Genomic DNA, 20,462 nt, shown 5'->3' with positions numbered 1-20,462 from the left:
GCTGCAGATTTCCACTACCCTTTGCACTATATGCATTACTTAAAGTTCAAGAAATTTGTTCTGCGAGGATATTGAGAGCACAAAATGGCTGAAGCAGTAACCGATCAATATTTATAGGACTGAAATTTATCTATGGTTTAATCTTTTGCACTTGGCAGTTTTCCCTCGCGTATGAGGATGACATTTTGTGGTGACCATCACTGGGAAATTATTTACATAGTATTATTGTATATAGTATTTACAGCACAGAAACAGGCCATTCACCCCAACAGGTCCATGCTGGTGTTTATGCTCCACGCAACCCTCCTCCCACCATTCATCTAACCCCATCAGCATATCCTTCTATTCCTTTCTCCTTCATGTGTTTATCTAGCTTCCCCTTAAATGCACCTGCGCTGGTTGCCTCAACTACTCCTTGTGGTAACGAGTTCCACATACTAACCACTCTCCGGGTAAAGAAGTTTCTCCTGAATTCCTTATTCCATTTATGAACAAAGGAAAAATGACTGACTGGTAAAGACCATCTGGTCCATCGAGCCTGTCCCACACAATTGCGATACTTTGTCTATCACAAAATATACACTCCACCCCACCCAAAACCATGTCAACTCCTGGGAGAGGCAAAAGAACAGAAAAAACCCAGGCCAATTTGGGGGAAAAAACTGGGAAATTCCTCTCCGACCAATCTCGGCAATCGAACGAGTCCAGGAGATCACTCTGGCCCTGAAGTCCCTGCAGTACCTACCTTCTGTAAGAGGTGATCTCTGCCCCAGCCAGAAACAAATCCAGCTCTCGCTTGAAGGAATTCAGCGAGTCCATGACCAGCACGAGATGGCAGCCTGTTCAGAGGCCCACTATTCTCTGGGGAGAAGAACCACCTCCTGACATCTAACCTAGATCTAGCCCTATACAACTTAAATTTGTGACCCCTGGTCCCGCCTAACCTATTTAATTGAAATAAACTGTCAGCTAGAACACAATCTATTCCCTTCATTATCTTATAAACCTAAATCAGATCCCCCAAGTCTACGCCTCTCTAAGGTGTAGAGTTCCAACTCTCTCAGCCTATCTTGATAACTTAAGATGCTTTAGACTGGGAATTAGTCTAGTGGCCCTCCTTTGCACCCTCTCCAAAGCCTCAGTATCACCCACCATGTGAGACGATCAAAACTGGACACAGTATTCCAAGTGCGTCCTGACTAAGGACTTGTACAACGACAAAACAGTATGCCTTGTCTTGTACTCAATTTTCCTATGGATACACCCCAACACCTTATTTGCTCTAGCTATCGCTACACTGCATTGTTCTGGTACCTTTAAGGATGTATGCACTAGAATGCTCAAATCTCTCTCGCCACCATCTTTAATGCCTTTCCCTGAAGGATATATGAATGTTGAACATTTGCCCTGCCCACATGCGTAACACTGCACTTATCTAAGTTATACATCATTTTCCAGTCTTGAGCCCAATCTCCCAACACATTAAGATCTGCCTGAAGCAGAAGAGCATCATCTATAGTTCTAACACTTGCACAGATCTTGGTATCATCTGCAAATTTGCAGATTGTGCCCCCAACACCTACATCCAGATCATTAATAAAAATAATAAAGAGCAACCGTCCCAACACGTAGGATTACATAGGATATGCAGCACAGAAACAGGCCATTCGGCCCAACCAGTCAATGCCAGCATTTATGCTCTACTTGAGCCTCCTCCCGTCTTTTCTCATCTACATCTATCAGCATAACCCTCTATTCCCTTCTCTCATATGCTTGTCTAACCGCCCCTTAAATACATCTATACTATTCACTTCAACCACTCCCTGTGGTAGCGAGTTCCACATTCTCGCCACTCTCTGGGTTTGGAATTCCCTATTTGATTTGTTGGTGACTATCTTATATTGACGGCCTCTAATTTTGCTCTTCCCCACAAGTGGAAACACTCTCTGTATCTATTCTATTAAAAACCTTACATGATTTTAAAGACCTCTATTAGGTCACCCCACAGCCTTCTCTTTTCAAGAGAAGAGACCCAACCTGTTCATCCTTTCCTGATAGGTATACCCTCGCATTTCTGTTATCATCCATGTAAATCTTTTCTGCACCCTCTCCAGTGCCCCTCTCTCCTTTCTATAATATGGTGACCAGAATTGTACGCAGTACTCCAAGTGTGGTCTAACCAAGGTTCGATACAAGTTTAACATAACTTCACTACTTTTCAATTCTATTCCTCTAGAAGTAAACCTTAGTGCTTGGTTTGCTTTTTTATTGCCCTGTTAACCTGTGTCGATACTTTGTGATTTGTGGATTTATACTCCGAGATCCCTTTGCTCCTCTACCCCATTTAGATTCTTCTTTTCCAAGTAATATGTGATCTCTCTTTTTCTTACCAAAATGTAATACCTCACATTTATGTGTTGAATTTAATTTGCCAATTATATGCCATTTCTGCAAGTTTATTAATGTCTTGTAATTTGTTGCAGTCCTCCTCATTATTGACTATCCCCCCCCACCCCACAAATTTGGTGTCGTCTGCAAATTTAGAAATTGTGTTTTTGATTCCAAAGTCTAAATCGTTAATCTAAATTATGAACAACAGTGGTCCCAGCACTGATCCTTGTGGAACACCACTTCCCACCTTCTGCCACTCTGAATAGCTATCCTTTACCACTACTCTCTGCTTTCTATCTTGAAGCCAGCCAGCAATCCATTCTGCTACTTGTCCCCTGACTCTGCATTCCCTGACCTTATTCATCAGTCTATTATGTGGTACCTTATCGAAGGCCTTTTGAAAATCTAGATAATTTACATCTACTGCATTACCCTTGCCTACTCTCTGTTACCTCTTCAGAAAATTCAATTAGGTTGGTTAAACAAGACTTTCCCTTTTGAAAACCATGCTGACTTTTATTTTTGGTTTCTAGATGTTCTTCCATTTTCTCCTTTAGTCGGGATTCCATTATTTTTCCTACCACCGATGTTAAGCTGACTGGTCTATAGTTTCCTGGACATGTTCTATCTCCCTTCTTAAATATAGGTATTATTATGTTAGCTATCCGCCAGTCCTCTAGCACTACACCTTTTTCTAACGAATTATTAAATATACGTAGTAATGCCTCTGCTATCTCTTCCCTAGATTCTTTTAAAATACACGGATGTAATCCATCCAGACCAGGGGTTTTTATCCTGAGTTTCATTAGTTTAGTTAATATATCGCCTTGTTTTATTTTAAATGCAGTTATCTCATTACTAATCTCATCATCTGATGCCATCTCCACCCTGTGGGACACCACTGGTCTCCAATCAGATCCAAATCCATCTATAACTACTTTTTGCCTATGTCCTGCCAGTGTCAGTTCTGAATCCAACTCAATATATTACCACTAATACCAGAGGCTTCGATCTTGGAGAAGCCTCTTGTGCGGTATCTTAAAAGCTTTACGGAAATCTAAGTAGACAATGTCTACTGGACTTTCCTCATCCACCAACTTTGTAACTTCTTCAAAAAATGCAATTAGATTTGTAAGACATGACCTTTTTATGAAGCCATGTTGGGTGTCCCTAATATGTCCCACTCTATCCAAGTATTCATATATTGCATCCCTATGATTCCTTCAAGTACCTTGCCTATTACTGATAAACTAATGTGCCGAAAGTTACCCGGGTCTGTCTTGTCACCTTTTTTAAAGATGGGGACTACATTAGCCTCCTTACAGTCAATAGGAACCATTCCAGAGTGCAGTGAGCTATTAAAAATACAGGCAAGGGGCTCGCACAGCACATGCCCTATCTCCCTGGGGCCCTTGGGAGGATATAATCTGGCCGGCTGCTCTATCTATTTTCAAGTTCTTAATTCTTTCTAAAATATGTTCATCTGTGTTAATATTCCTAGTTTTGTTAGTAACATTATTAAATTCTAATAGTTGAGCATTATCTTCAAGGATGAAGTGCTCATTTAATATTTCTGTTATACCCAGCGAGTCCTTTGTAAACTGTCCTTGAACATTCTTTAATGGCCCAATACGCTCTGATAGTTCTGACTCTTCACATAACTGAAAAAGCTTTTCCCATTACTTCCACAGTTGTCTACGATCCTTTTTTCCATTAGTCTTTTTGGTGATTTAATAGCAGCCTTCGATTTCTTTAGTTGTTCCTTCAGCTCTGTTTAGTTGAGTATTAAATGTCTTTAATTTATAGAAACATTTCTATTTGCATCTTATTTGTCTTTGTCCATAACCACAGTCAGCCACTGTGGCTTTTTCTTACCACACTTCCTCCTTTTGACTTTGGCTGCATATTTGTTTTCCACATTTTTTATCTTCTTAAAAAATTCCATTTGTATTCTACATCTGTCTCATCCCCACTCAGTAGGGTTAGCCAATTTACCAGTTCCAAATCATCTGCCATTTTGGTGAAGTTTGCTCTTATGAAATCTGGTACAAATTGCAGATTCTCGGTACTTTTAGTTGTACTAGCCAATTGGAATCGTATAATATTGTGGTCATTGTTGGCCAGATGTTCCCCACATGCAGGCTCACTACTAAACACTAGATCCAATATATGATTATTCCTAGTTATTTCATGAACATGTTGAGTCAGGAAACATTCTTGCATATTTTCAACTGCACTATATTTACGGATCCTAGTTCTGATCTCAACCACAAGCGAAAACATCTTCTGTACGTCTACCCTATCAATCTTACAGACTTCTATCGGGTCACCCTTCAGTCTTTTCTTTTTAGAGAAAAGAGTCCCAGCCTGTTCAGTCTTTCCTGATGGGTATAACATTTAAATCCTGGCATAATTCTAGTAAATCTTATTTGCACCTTCTCTGGTGCCTCTATCCTTTCTTATAATCTGGAGACCAGATCTGTTCACAGTACTCCAAATGTAGTCTAACCAAGGTTCTTTACAAATTTAACATCACTTCCCTGTTCCCAATGGTCGGGGAGTCCAGAACCAGGGGACACAGTCTAAGGATAAAGGGTAGGCCATTTAGGACAGAAATGAGGAGGAATTTCTTCACCCAGAGAGTGATGAACCTGTGGAACTCTCTACCACAGAAGGCGGTGGAGGCCAGTTCATTAAATATATTCAGAAAGGAGTTGGATATATTTCTTAAGGCTAAAGGGATCAAGGGGTATGGGGAGAAAGCAGGGACCGGGTACTGAATTTGGATGATCAGCCATGATCGCATTGAATGGCGGCGCAGGCTCGAGGGGCCGAATGGCCTACTCCTCCTATCTTCTATGTTTCCAATTCTATCCCTCTAGAAATGAACCCCAGTGCTTTGTTTGCTTTTTTTATGGCCTTATTAACCTGTGTTGCTACTTTCAATGATTTGTGTATCTGTACCCCCAGATCCCTCTGTTCCTCTACCTCATTTAGACACTTATTTTCCAAGGAGGAAATGGCCTCTTTATTCTTGATGGCAAAATGTACCAACTGTTACTTATTTATATTGAAGTTCATTTGACAATTTACATTCTGCAAATTTATTAATGTCTTCCTGGATTTGTTGCAGTCCCCTTCTGTATTAACTTTGCAACTCCTCAGATAATGAAGCAGTCCATGCCTGCATGCAGCAAGACCTGGATGACATTCAGGCTTGGGCTGATAAGTGGCAAGTAAAATTCGTGCCAGGCAATGACTATCTCCAACAAATGAGTCTAACCACTGCCCCTTGACATTCAGTGGCATTACCATCGGCGAATCCCCCCACCATCAGCATCCTGGGGGGTCACCATTGACCAGAAACATAACTGGACCAGCCACATAAACACTGGCAACAAGAGCAGGCCAGAGTCTGGGTATTCTGTGGCGAGTGTCTCGCCTCCTGACTCTCCAAAGCCTTTCCACCATCTACAAGGCACAAGCCAGGAGTGTGATGGAATACTTTCCATTTCCCTGGATGAGTGCAGCTCCAGCAACACTCGAAGCTCGACACCATCTAGGACAAAGCAGCCTGCTTGATTGGCACCCCGTCCACCACCTTACCGGAACACCGTGGCTGCAGTGTGTACCACCTGGAAGATGCACTGTAGCAACTTGCCGAAGCTTCTTCGGCAGCACCTCCCAAACCTGTGACCTCTACCACCTAGAAGGACAAGGGCAGCAGGCGCATGGGAACACCATCACCTGCAAATTCCCCTCCAGGTTACACACCATCCTGACTTCGCAATATATCGCCGTTCCTTCATTGTTGTTGGATCAAAATCTTGGAACTCCCTCCCTAACAGCATTGTGGGAGTACCTTCACCACACAGACTGCAGCGGTTCAAGAAGGCAGCTCACAGCCACCTTCTCAAGGGCAACTAGGGATGGGCAATAAATGGTGACCTTGCCAGCAACGCCCACATCACATTAACTAATAAAAAAAAACTACACCCCCAAATTTGGTGTTGTCTGCAAATTATGAAATTGTACTTCCGATTCCTGAGTTGTTTATGTAAATGGTGAACAACAGTGATCCTTGTGGAACACTGCTTCCCACCTTCTGCCTGTCAGAGTTACTGTCTTTAGCCCCTAATTTCTGTTTGGTAGCTAGCTTGCTATCCATTCTGCTACTTGTCCCCTGACTCCACATGTTCTGACCTTAGTCATGAGTCTACTATGCAATACCTTATCAAAGGCCTTTTGAAAATCCAAATATATTGCGTCGACTGCATTACCCTTATCTACCCTTTCTGTTGCAAATAATTCAATAATGTTGGTCAAGCATGAGGTTCCCGTTTGAAATCCGTGCTGACCATTCTTTCATATTTTCAGTTTCTACATGTTTTTTTTAATATCTTTGCTACCAGTGATAAACTAATTAGTCTATAGTTCCTCCCCATCTATCTTAAATGTCTTTATATCTTTTTTGATCACTTAATGTCCACCATGTTGGTCTCTCTGGTAAATACCGAGGCAAAGTCACTATTTAATATTTCTGACATTTTGCTGTATTACCTGTGATTTTTATCATGTGTATTCCCTAACCTTATATCCTTATCCTGATTTTTCTTTTATTTGTCTTTAGAATACTTTACTATTTCTTTATATATTTCTTGACAATTTAATTTTTAAAGTTTCTCTTTGCCTTCCTAATTGTGTTTTTTGACTTGTTTCCTACCCTTTTCGTATTCCCTCTTGACATCCTCTCCTTTTGTTTTGCCTTTAATTCTTTATTCAACCATGGTGTGTCATTACTGGCTAGTTTGTTCTTGCTTTTTTTGTGGGATATATTTCTTCTGGACTGTGTTGATCATCGTTTAAATGTTTCCCACTGCTGTTCTATTTCTTTGTCGGTAAATTTTTCCAGTTTATTTTTCCCGAGTTCCATTCTCATCCCCTTAAAATCAGCTTTTTTCCCCAATGTATTACTTTGAGCCTTGTCTTACTTCTGTCCTTCGCAATCTTTATCTTAAACCTTATTATGTTGTGATCATTATTGCTTAGATATTCCTCTAGGCTTACTTCTCTTCTCTGTTCTGGTTCATTTCCTATTACTAGATCCAGCCGTGCTCCCATTCTTCATCTGTTTGCAATGTGAATGGTAGAGGCTAAAACCCATCTTACCATAGTGATTAAATATGCCTTGCTGTTTGACTTCTCTAGTATACATGCACCTGGTATTTTTGGTGCACAGATGTTTATAATCATGTCGGCCTTCATTCTGGTTTTCGGGAGAACATCTTTGCTAAATTCAGAATATTAGCTTCTCAACAGTAGCATTTGTACTGCTTCAAAACTAGATTTATTGACTGATGTCCCTGAAATCCTTCAGTTATACTTAAGCTACTATAGCCAGAATTATTGGGCTGGAATTTGTGGTCAGCGCCGAAGCAACGGCGCTCACCGCTGGCCTTTAAGAAAGCTGCCCACAAAGCGATCTCTCTGGCGTCAATTTCCGCTCTCCCAACCTTGGTTTGAATCTGGGGCAAACTTGAGCGAATCACCAGCGTCCAGCAACAGTGATGTCATCAAGTTGGTTAAACAGCTAATCGCATTGAAGAATTCTCACAGACCGCAAACCAGGATGTAAAATGCACAGATTATAATTTACTTTTAATAAATTTTACAGAGCGAAATAAAGATTGGCACATACACATAGGATTAAGGTAGAAGCTGAACTATCATAAACAAACTTAAAAAAATTATTGTATTAAAGACTTTGTAATTCTTAATGATATTGATGGAAAAATTCCATAATATATAAAAATTAGTTTTTCAGGGCCAGAACGTTGTTCAGTCAGTATGCTGGTAAAAACTCAGTTACATTTCTTTCAACAAGGCTTAACGTTTTCGGGGATTTTTAGCAGCGATATTCCATCGTAAAAGGGGAAGTTTTCATCAGTTCAAATGATTGGAAATGATTGCTGGCTCTGGCGAGTTCCACAGCACAACCTGTGGTGGAGCAGGGAATAACTGACTGCAACGTCCGGGTTTTTGCATTTATCTGCGCATGTGCAAAATCCTGAAGTTGTGATCAGTTTCAGAGGGGTAATGATGGCGAACGCTGACAGTTTTGCTGTCATTACCAGAGCAAAATCCTGGCCAATATCTTTGAGTCTCCATGTTTACAGATTAAACCACAGGGTTTTTAAAATTACATTGACTGAATTGCTACAGCTGTTGAATGTAGCATTGCCCTGCGTAAATCACTTCATTTTTGTGGCTCCAATCCATTTTTTTTTTTTTTAAATGGCTTTTCTTTGGCTGAAAACCAGATTTAGATGTTAACCTTCAATGCTTGTACAGTGAAACTTGTATATTACGGATACCTTGGGGACTGGTATCAGCTGTCTTTTTTTGCAGGTGTCCTTATTTTCAAAATGGTCATTACATGTAAAGTTTTGGGAAAAAAAATCTTAACCCAGCATCCATAGCAGCAGAGTTACTCCTTCTTTGGGATAGAGCCGTACAAGCAGTCAATCTGAGATGGTGGTTTATCTGCTGCTATGCATGCTGGGTAAAGAGTTCTTGATTCCACAAAAGCCATTACTTCCGCTACACTGTGTGCGGACTACACTGACCTCACGAGAATTTGGGGACAGAAAGGAAGCAAGCTGCAAGGGGGGAATGCCAGTGATCATGACTCGGATAGTTCCATATACAGCAGCTTTGCAATGGGCTCTGTCCCATATTTTTGGAGTTATAAAAGGGCTTGGTGCATTGAAGGCTGTTTGTAATTTGAGTGTCTGTGGTTTTAGAATGCCTCTTGTATATTTTACCATTAAGTTGCAGTGAAACCTCTACAAACGGACACTTGTAAAAAAAAAACAGAGACTTATTGATAGTCCTAAATAACTTGCATTGTAATAGATACAAGCTGCATCTTGAAACCACGGACGCTTGCAAATTACGAAGTACGGACAGCTTTCAATGGACCAAGTATGTTTACAACTTAAAACACTGGGCACCCAGGTAAATGCGAGGCAGCAACGGGTGGGAAAAAAAGGCTCTTGTGGAATGGAGATCTCTGCCCAGCATCCGTAGTGGCTGAGAAACCGCTCTATCTCTGCAGTTGAATGATTGCATGGGTCTTTCCCAGGGATAGAGAGGTTTCTCAGCAGCTATGGATGCTAGATAAAGAACTCTGCATTCTACCTCGCCTTTCAGTTTACATTCAGATGCCTGTTGCACTAGGCTCGACTGTAAATTCCCGTCCCTGGCCTGGTGACGTCAGCCCCACTGTTGCAGAGAGTTGGGATCGGCTGTTTGGGACTCTGTGGAATAACCAGCTACACGAATGTAGATATCTGGAACAATTGTTCCTTGGGAGTCAGAGGCAGCTTGGTAATTGGGGGAGCCTCTGGAATCGGGGCGCTCGGGAGCCGGCAGTTGGGGAAGCTCGGGAGCCGGGGTGAGGAGTCTGGGTAGTTCAGGTGTCGGCAATTAGGAGGCCTTGAGTCATGCTTCAGGGAGCGGTGGGGAATGGGGGCTCGTGATCATACCTCCAGAAATGCCTCCAACTAGAGTTGGAACCCTAGACATCTCACTCCACCAGTACGTCAGTCAGTCACAGATGAGCTGCTAACAGCCCCCTACCCGCCTTCCACAGCACTTCAAACATTAGCAGCTGCAACACAGAGGGAGTCCAACACCGGGGTCTGCAGGACATTAATTTCACCCCCCCCCCCCCCCCCCCCAATTGGCTGGGATCTCCCAGGCTTTTTGGCCCTACAGCAGCCACTTCTCCCTGTGCAGGCTGCCAATGCAGCAGATCCCAGGATCAGGCCATCCCTCCCTCAATGGAAAAGGACCCTGGGTGGCAATGAACTTGGAAATGCAATGGACAGAAAATAACTCAAATCACATCCCGCTGGCAGAGCTCCAGAATTAGGCACGATCCCAGATTGAAAAAGACATAACGCTGTAGGAAATACAGACAATCCTGGGATATTTGGCTCATCTGGTTTACTACACATACAATGTTCATTTTGAAAATAAGGAGATCTGATGCAGGTCCCTTAGGTGTCCTTAATTTACATGTTTCACTGTGCTTAGGACTCTAAGTGTCCACTTTTTGCAGGTGTCTGTTTTTTGAGAGTGACAGTTTATACAGCTTTCACTGTATATGTTGAGTCCTACCTTGTAGGGACTGAATTTCTTCCAACATGTAATAAATGATGCAGAACTAGCCTGGGAACAAAAAAAATACTGACTCAACAGCCTAGGGCAAATGTACGATCTTGTAGTACAATGCATTGTGACTTTACCAGGGCCCATTTGGCAGTGGTCCGGGATTGGATTTGGGCCATTTTTCTTTGTGCTCTAAGCTCTCAGAACCTTGCTACGCATTTTGACTGCCTGTGTTCTAACTACTATACAGTCCCAATGTCTGCCGGGACAACACTATCCTTTATTTGATTGCTGCATTAATTGTACAAACTATATTGGACTGATATTTGCTTTTTGTAGGGCTGTATTGACTCTCCAGATGTTTGCCATTGCTTTGTTTGAGAAGAGTACTTTCCATACTGTACCTGATCTCTCTCATTGATCCAAACTTGATTAATTATGTTCAACTGATCAGAACTTAAAAGAATTCTCACTCCCCCAGTTTTTTTTAATCTGTAATTTGTTGCATTTTATACTTGAGTAACAACTTATGATTGTGTATAATGGATCTCTCTCCTGGGCTCAGCATAACTTGTTTTGTGGTTAGCTGGAGTGATGTATGTTTTGCCAGTTACCTGACCTTTTCTTTTTAGTTTGTTGTGACATCTGGAGGATTGAGAATATTGTGCACCGTGTCCATCTGGGATGTGTTATGTAACTTGATGGTACTCGAGACTAAATTTTCCTATTAAAGTTTATATTGCTTTTAACGTAGCTCTAAAATTCTCCTTTTGTGTTTTGACTTCAGCTCTGATTTAATTTGTCCCTGGGTCCAAGTTTTTCATCCAGGCTAAATCCCCTTTCTTTTAGAATTGTTTTGCGTGTCATTATTTGCAGTCTTCCTTACTTCACTCGCTCCTGAAGGGACTGTAATGCAAAGTATTACGATTATATGTGATCTTTCCCTCTTCGCCCCAACTCCCACAAAAATACTTAATTAACTGAATAAACTGAGAAGCTTGCTTGGTTGTTTAATCGGGATTGTGCCCATTTTAGTTCTAGACTGGATCCAGTAGTCAGTTCGTGGAATATTCTAGTTTCACTTGGACTCATTCAGGGATTTCATACAGTCAGTTCCTCTTAAGGTTGTGTTCAAGTAATTTTTAGAACATACCTAAACTTCCCCTTTTTAAAAATAAAAAAAAATGTGACTCTAAACTGACAAGATTACTGGAAATAGCTTCTGACTAATCATGAGTGTGTTTACTTGTGAGTTACCATCATTGGCCTTAGTATGTGTGAAACAAGAGTAGGCAGAACACAGTTTTTCTTTTTGGGGAAGGGGGAAGTTGAGGTTTACTTCATGAGAATTTTTTTTTTTGTTTTCCCTGAAGGTTGGGTTTGCTGGATTGCAGTTGGTTTGCTTATTTTTAGCCCTCCAACTCTTCACTGCAGAGCAGCTGGGAGATTCCCTCCAACACGATTACGTCACATTGTGATGGTGTAGGAGAGCAGTAAAAGTGCCATCACTGGTGTAAACAAGAAAATTAATTAATTAAATCACCAGTAATTTTCTTTCCTTAGTTTTCCTCATTCCAACCATCTTCCTTTGTGCCAGTTATGACTCCAGCCACGCGAGAGTTTTCCCCTTGATCCCCATTGACTTCAGTTTTACTGGAGTTCCTTGGTGCTGCGCTCAGCCAAATGATGCCTTGATCTCTGGGCCAGTTACCCTTGCCTCACCTCTGGAATTCAGCTCTTGTGTCCATGTTTGGACCAAGGCTGTAATGAGATCTGGAACCGAGTGGCCCTTGTGGAACCCATGACTAGGCTTTTGCACCTCAATGTTCCATGTTAATTCAAAAAGTTATTACTGAATGTTAATATCAAGGCATCACAATTTTTTTTCTGCTGCCTGTGGAACACTAAGGCACTGTTGATTAATTCAATTTCAATTTTATTTGTCACATACCCAAATACAACAAGTGAAATCCAGTCAGTGAAATGCTTTTTTCTTAACGAGCCGAGCGCACCAATCAGCAAAGGACACTTAGCTGCCTGGTACGCACGGAGCCCTCAAGGACGGCAGCCATCTTCATCGGCGCCATCACAATAGGGTCCGCTCTCGCCTCGCTCTGCCTTTCCTGCACTCCTGCCTGACAATCTTCAGCTGCCGTGGTACCGACGTCCCGGGCCTGCTTCTCCCTGGCTCTCCTTCCACCTGGTCTGACCTCCGAGCCTCCCGCGGTGTCCGACCTTCCAGGGCCTGCTTTTCCTGACCTCGGTACGCTGGCCGCATTCCCTCCTACCAGTTCGACCTCAGAGCCTCCCGATGAGGAGCAGCCGGCCGCCGTGCTACAGCGGGTCGTCGTGGCCTCCATCGCTGCTCCATCGATTAGAACCCCGCCTTTGCATGCATAAGGTTAAATGTAGAGCTATCTATCACTTGCTGGAGTGTGAACAAACTAATCGCATTTTCGTGTCAGAACTAGTAATTTTTCCTGTAACTTGCACTTGTTTAAAATAACCACCTCAAAGGGACCAGGACAGTCAAGTTAATCCAGAATATTAATCAGCAGCAATTCCTATGGCAGAGAGTTTGTATCCTCGTGCAGTCTCCACTCCAGTACATTTTTTATGGGATCTTGTGTCTGTCTTTTGAATCACTTGAATTTGGGCCATTGATTACCCATGAATTTAGAGTTGAGACTATTTGTAACAAAACTTGTCTTTTATGTAAGTGAGTTAGACGACCTGCTGTTTTGAAACAACTCTTATGTCATGCCTACAAAATGTATTAGGTCCATTTTTTTTAACACAATTTTTGTCACTGTGACAATATAACATGATGGACAGACTTCAATTCTGGAAATATGGTATATAATCAACAAATTCAACAGCCCCTGGAGATGGTACTTCCCAGTGACTCTTTTTTGGTTATTCCTCTCTGTAGCGCCATAGGAAGTTTTTCTATGTTTAAGGGGCTATTGCAAGATGTTGTTGCTGTTGTTTTCCTTTACCGTAAATATAATTGCTTTTTTAAATAGAATTTATAAATTCACTGTAGCCTTAGCAAGGGTTTTCTGTTTTACTGGCCCCTCTGTGATGTAGTTCAAATATGGCACGATGTTTACGATTCACTTTTTTGTTTTGCAGATTTATGGGTGTTTGTGTTCATGAAGGCCAACTGCATGCACTAACTGAGGTAAGTTGCTAAGTTTGTAACCAGTAGTGGTTACATGGTAATGTTACATTAGTAATATTATAGGGTACAGTTATGCAGTGGTTCTCAAACTTTATTGGTTGAATGTCCCCTTTTCAAATGGATATGTAATCACGGACCCCCCCCCCCCCCCCCCCCCCAATCTAAATTATAATACTATAAACTCCTTACACATTTACATTTCTGAATGTAAAGTTCATCAATGCCCTGTTAAAGGGACTTGCATAAAATTTTGCCAGGGCTGTCCGATATAGTGAACATTGATGTGATTGGTGATGTGAAAACTTTTATCTTCCCTTCAGCTGAAAGGTAACCCTACAGGTTCAGTAATATACCTGTTGAATACTTCACTGCATGACACCTTGCTACTCTTCCTGGAGTGGGATTAGGCTCGGTGGCTCCTGTTGGGAACACTGGCACCATTTCAGGTGTAACCCTCCACCGTCTGCCTACTCGCTGCACAGCTGCTGAGTATTTCAGTGTTTGTTTTCCTCCCTCTCTGCTGTTTACCGACTGCTGTCCTATTCAATTAGCAAATTACAACAACGAGTGTTCTGATTGACCTTGGGCAATGCTACATTACGAGATAATGGCATATCAAGTCACTTCAGTTAACTGGGCTTACCTACGGGAATGATTTTTGACACACGACTCCAGAAAACCATCTGCTGCAGCCTAAAAACTTGAATACCCTCCTCTTTCCTGTCCCCCTATCCATCTGTCAGTTTCCCCCCTTCTCCTCCTTCTCTTCTCCCTCTCTTTCTCCCCCCCCCCCCCCCCCCCCCCCTCCCCTTGTGTCTCCCTTTTCTTTCTCCCCCTTGCCTCTGGTCTTGCTCCCCAATCCATCTGATTTCTCTCTTATGCCCTCTCCTTCCATTCTCTCTCCATCAATTGCTCTCCCCTGTCTCTCTGCCCTTTTCCCACTACCTCTGTTTCTTTCTCATCTGTCTCCCCACTTCCTCTTTTCTCTGTATCTCAATTTCTCTTGCCCTCAGTGTCTACTCCTCTCTCTACCTGCCTGGTCTCTCTCTCTCTTTTCCCCCCCCCCCCCCCCCCCCCCCTCAATCTCTCCCATATTCCTCTTTGCACCCCTCCCCCTCCCGGCTGCGTCAATCTCTTCCTTTCATGTCTCCATCTCCCCCTCTCCTGTGTCTCGTCCTCCCTCTGTGCCCCATCTCCCATTCCTCTCGCTGTACCTTCATCTCTCTCCGTCACTCTTCCCCATCTCTGCCTATATCTCCTATCACTATCTCCATGTCTTTTTCTGTCACTCTTCCCCAATATCTTTACCTCCATCTTTCTCCCATTCCTCTCTCTCTACTCCATCTCCCTGTCATTCTCCACTATCTCTCCTCCCCACACCCAATTCTCACCTTCACCAGATCGCAATCGCTGACTCTGCCAAGCTGCTGGAACAACGGTTGGACCTTGTCCCGCTGCACTTCCGGGGGCTGCTGCTTCCCCATGAAGAGCTGCTTCATCCACCCCGTGCGGGCAGGTGATTAATGCAGTCCGACTCCAACCACTCCGCTTCACAAAATGGTGTCCACGGCACCATCTTCCTTGCTCTTCCACTGGCTGCTCCTTCGCTTTGTGATTGGTTCCCTATGTTGTCAATTAACTGTCAGACCTGTGAACAGCTGTTGATGAATCTTGCAGCTGAGTGGTTGCCAATCAAGCATCTGCTGGCCCGCAGATTTTTCCTCTCCTCTCTTCCTGCAGCGCACAGCTGCTGCTGCCGCTGCCATGGTAACCATGCAGCGCCGGCAACTCTGCACCGGCTCATCACGGATCAGTGTTTTTTCACGGTGTAGCGAATGTGAGTTCATATCCCAACAATGCAGTTTGCGAATTCTAATTCAGTTTATAAAAAAAACCATTTTTAATCTGAAAATAAAAAGCTGGTATCAGTAAAAGTGACCATGAAGCTGTTGGATTATTGTAAACACCCAACTGTTTCACTAATGTCCTTTAGGAAAGGAAACCTGCTGTCCTTACCCAGCCTAGCCTATATGTGACTCCAGTCCCACACCAACAGGGGGTTGACTCTTAACTGCCCCCTTAAATGCCCTAGCAAGCCACTCCAGGGCAACTAGGTATGGGCAAAAAAACAGCCTTGCCAGTGATGCCAACATCCTGAGAATGAATAATAAAAAAAAGTTAAATTTAGTGACTTATTCAGAATTTTGAGTAGGTGTCAAAAAGCAGTAATAAAACAATTAAGTTTCGAAATGCAACAGAACTCCTTCTTGGATCCTGTTATTCCTTTGCTGTCTCACAAGATTGGTTCTGGAACATTACTGTCCGCTAATGACTTGCAGCAATAAATGGGCATTCAGTTGTGGAACCGCATTTGTTGATGTTTGGGCAGTGTTTGAAAATTTTTTTTGAAGTTGTTTTTCTAGAATCGAAGAATACTAGAGCAGTCCAATAGACACACAACGTTGGTCAAGCACAAGGTGGACAGTGACAGCGACTCTACAGTTAGGGGTATAGTCAGCCTTTTTTCTGCAATTGTGGCTGGGAGCCCCAAATGGCATGTTGCACCTCTGGTGCCAGGGTGAAGGTTCTCACTGAACAGATGGAAAAACTATTGGAAATGGAGGGAAGAGTAGCTAAAAGTCGTTTCGGGGAGTTTGAGGAGTTGGGCACTAGTTTGCAAAACAAGACCTCAAAGATGGTAATCCCAGGATTGTTTCCTGTGCCACACACTTGACAAGTTGAGGAAAGGAAGATTAGAATGGCCAACGCACTGCTGTGGGGCTGGTGCAGGAGGAAGGTTTCACATTCATGACATGTTTGAGCAATTTTTGGAATGGGGAGAGCTATACTGAAGGATGGCTTTCACCTGACTCGGAATAGTACCAATGTCCTTGCGCAAAAGAGTAAATAGACCAGTGGAGGAAGGGGTGAAGGCAGAAGGCTGGCGAAAATCTAGGTTTGAGACTAGAAGGAAAGCATGATTAATGAAGCCCTGTTCTAGAAAAGACATTAATGCCAGAGAGCATTCAATGTAGATTCGCAAGGATGATGCTAGGGATGGGAAACTGAGATACTGGAACTATTTCCACTGGAGCAGAGGAAATCTAATGGAGGTTTTTAAAATTACAAAGTTTTGATGCAGGGAAAAATGGTCCAGCCGTGGCTAACGAGAAGTTAAAGATAGTATTTGATTAAAGGAAGAGGTTTATATTGTTGCCAAAAAGAGTAGTAAGCTTGAGGATTGGCAGGATTTTAGAATTCGGCAAAAGAGGACCAAGAAAATGACGGTGAAAATAGAATAAAAGAGTAAACTAGTAAGAGGCATTGAAACAGGTTGTAAAAGCTTCAATTTTTGTCTTCTAACACTTCTGTGAAGAGCCTTGGGATGTTCTTCTGTATTAAAGGCGCTATATAAATACAAGTTGTTGTTGTATAGGTATGTTAAAAGGAAGAGATTAGCAGAAATAAACGTGGGTCCCTTACAGGCAGAGACAGGAGAAATTATAATGGGGAATAAGGAAATGGCGGAGACATTAAACAAAGACTTTGTATCTGTCTTCACGGAAGAAGACACAAAAAACATTCTGGAAATAGTGGGAAACCAAGAGTCTAGTGAGAATGAGGAACTTAAAAAAATTAGTATTGGTTAAAAAAAAGTACTGGTGAAATTAATGGGACTAAAAGCTGACAAATCCCCTGGACCTGATTGCCTACCTCCTAGGGTTTGAAGAGGTGGCTACAAAGATAATGGATGGATTTGTTTTGATATTCCAGAATTCCCTAGATTCTAGAACTGTCCCCGTGTATTGGAAGGTAGCAAATGTAACCCTGCTATTCAAGAAAGGTGGGAGAGAGAAAACCGGGAACTATAGGCCAGTTAGCTTGATATCAGTAGTAGGGAAAATATTAGAATATTATTAGGAACGTGGTAACAGGGCACTTAGAAAATCATAATGATTGGGCAGAGTCGACACTGATTTATGAAAGGGAAATCATGTTTGACAAATCTAATAGAGTTTTTTGAGGTTGTAACTAACAGGGTAGATAAGGGGAAACCAGTGGTTGTCATGTATTTGGATTTTCAGAAAGCATTCTATAAAGTGTCACGCAAGAGGTTATTACACAAAATTAGGCCTCATGGGATTGGGGGTAATATACTAGCATGGATTGAGGATTGGTTAACAGACAGAAAACAGAGTAGGAATAAACCAGTCATTTTCAGGTTGGCAGGCTGTAACTAGTGGGGTACCGCAAGGATCAGTGCTTGGGCCTCGGCTATTTACAATTTATGTTAATGACTGATGGGACAAAGTGTAATTGTATCCAAGTTTGCTGACGATACAAAGCTGGGTGGGGAAGTAAGTTGAGAGAAAGATGCAGAGAGGCTGTGAAGAGATACAGACAGGTTGTGAGTGGGCAAGAACATGGCAGATGGAATATAATATGGGGAAGTGTGAAGTTATCCATTTTGGTAGGAAAAATAGAAAAGCAGAATATTTTTTAAATGGTGAGAGATTGGGAAATGTTGGTATTCAGAGGGACCTGGGTGTCTGTACATGAATCACAGAGTTAACATGCAGGTACAGCAAGCAATTAGGAAAGCAAATAGTATGGTAGCCTTTTATTACAAAAGGATTGGAGTATAAGAGTAAAGACATCTTACTGCAATTATATAAAGTCTTGGTGAGACCACACCTGGATTACTGTGTACTGTCTTGGTCTCTACCTAAGGAAAGATATACTTGCCTTCGAGGGAGTGCAATGAAGGTTCACCAGACTGATTTCTGGGATTGGGGGATTGTCCTATGAGGAGAGATTGGGGAGGCCAGATTCCCTAGAATTTAGAAGAATGAAAGGTGATCATATTGAAACATACAAAATTCTTACAGGGCTTGACCGGGTAGATTCTGGGAGGATGTTCCCCCTGACTGGGGAGTTTAGAACCAGGGGTCACAGTCTCAGAATAAGGGGTCGGCCATTTAGGACTGAGATGCGGAGAAATTTCTTCAGAGGGTTGTGAATCTTTGGAATTCTCTACCCTAGAGGTCTGTTGATGCTCAGTCATTGAGTAAGTATATTCTAGACAGAGATCGATAGATTTTTGACTATTAAGGTAATCCAGCGATATGGGGACAGTGTGGGACGGTGGAGTTGAGGTAGAAGATCAGCCATGATCTTATTGAATGGCGGAGCACGCTCAAAGGGCCGAATGGCCTACTCCTGCTCCTATTTCTTATGTTCTTATGAATAAGGAAAGACAGTATCCTGTGGTTGGAGTTTGTGACGAGGGATCATTAATATCATCGCTAAAGGGGTATAGAGATGTTAGGAGAAAACGCTTTACAAAGTGGCATTGGAGCATGTAATGCTTTGTGGAAGGGAGTGATTTTGGCAGACAACATTGTTTATTTTAAGGGAATATTGGATAAGTGAGTGAAAGGAGTATGGTGAACAATGTCATTGGAAATGTCAGTAGAAAGGTGGTTTACCTGACATTGTTTTATGACTTGAAATGAGAGGGGGAAAAAAAATCTCAATTTTAAACATTGCCGTCTCTAAAACTACTTGTATGGATGTGTGTAAAATGCGATGATTACATTGTCAATATTAGTTTTTGTTTCCTTTGTTGCAAACTCATTATTCTACCCTGGTTCAAAGCCATCAACCATTTCTGTAAGTTTACAGTCAGAGAGTGTGTCTTTACCTGCCCAGTAACTAGGTAAGTGACAGCAAGACCCAGGGATCAAACAGAGAATCCTTGCCACTATATGTCAGCTTGCTGGAGTATCCCAGGTGACGCGTGATTCTTTCCAATAGGTGGATTAAAATGCACTCTCGGACTAAGACTCGGGCTGTAAACTAACCTATTATTTAGACTTGTAGGTAGATGAACAGTATACAGCACAAAACACATTACATTAATTTACAAACTTTATCATCCTCAATCTATCAAAATAATAAATATGCTTCCCTGAACTATATTTCAACATGCAACAGACCTTGGAAACTAATGATCATACACGGTGAACCACTGCCATGGAGTAAAACTAGTCCACTTTCTCTGCTGGCGACAGACTGTGACTTACTAGCTAAGCACAGGTAGCCCAATATAATCCTGTAATTGTAACCTTTGGCCACAGTGTTGTCTGTTTACAGGGCTACAAATAACTTTGGTTCTTCCCTACACATAGGTCTGACCCATGTTTTCTCTCGGGCAGATTTCAATCAAAGGATTACTATCCCTGACTGGGCCTGACTTCTTTATCTGTACCAGATGACCTGGAGTTACATGTGAAGACATGTCAGAACAAAAGACATGAACAAACTAGCTTCTTTTGCTTGGCTGCCATTCTTGGTCAATTAAGTAGGATGCTTGTCCTCCAGGTTGAAATATGTACCCGACCTCTATATTCCGTCTGTTAGTACAGGTAAACCACACTTTTATTTCAGCAGGGACCAGTCACAGACTTACTGATCACAAGATAATTACAGATGAGGATGGCCATTTAGGCCATCTTAGGCTGTGTTTGGATGGATGAATTAACCCCCCCCCCCCCCCTGCTGCTGAAGCATCCAATTGTTTCTTAAATTATTCTAGGGATTTTGCCTCCTCTACTGTTTATTTCACATATTGATCACACTCTTAATATTCTCTTTGAACCTACGACCCCTAGTTCTACTCTTGCAGTTTAGTTATGAAACAGTTTTGTGG

General features: G+C 42.2%; 1 protein-coding gene across 3 annotated transcripts in view; it reads left to right on the top strand.

Annotated features, from left to right (window-relative positions):
* The window catches only part of tesk2 (testis associated actin remodelling kinase 2), a 117,574-nt gene that overhangs the window by 44,978 nt on the left and 52,134 nt on the right, over nucleotides 1–20,462 (top strand). For all 3 annotated transcript variants that reach the window (XM_085983051.1, XM_085983049.1, XM_085983050.1), the window contains one exon: nucleotides 13,702–13,750. In XM_085983051.1, coding sequence (XP_085839177.1) covers nucleotides 13,702–13,750 — 49 coding nt within the window. The remainder of the gene's footprint in view (nucleotides 1–13,701; nucleotides 13,751–20,462) is intronic.

Source organism: Somniosus microcephalus, chromosome 3, assembly GCF_052327205.1.
Source record: "Somniosus microcephalus isolate GS21.2 chromosome 3, FLI_Smic_1.0, whole genome shotgun sequence".
Taxonomy (NCBI): Eukaryota; Metazoa; Chordata; class Chondrichthyes; order Squaliformes; family Somniosidae; genus Somniosus; species Somniosus microcephalus.
This window is presented reverse-complemented; position numbering and strand designations above follow the sequence as displayed.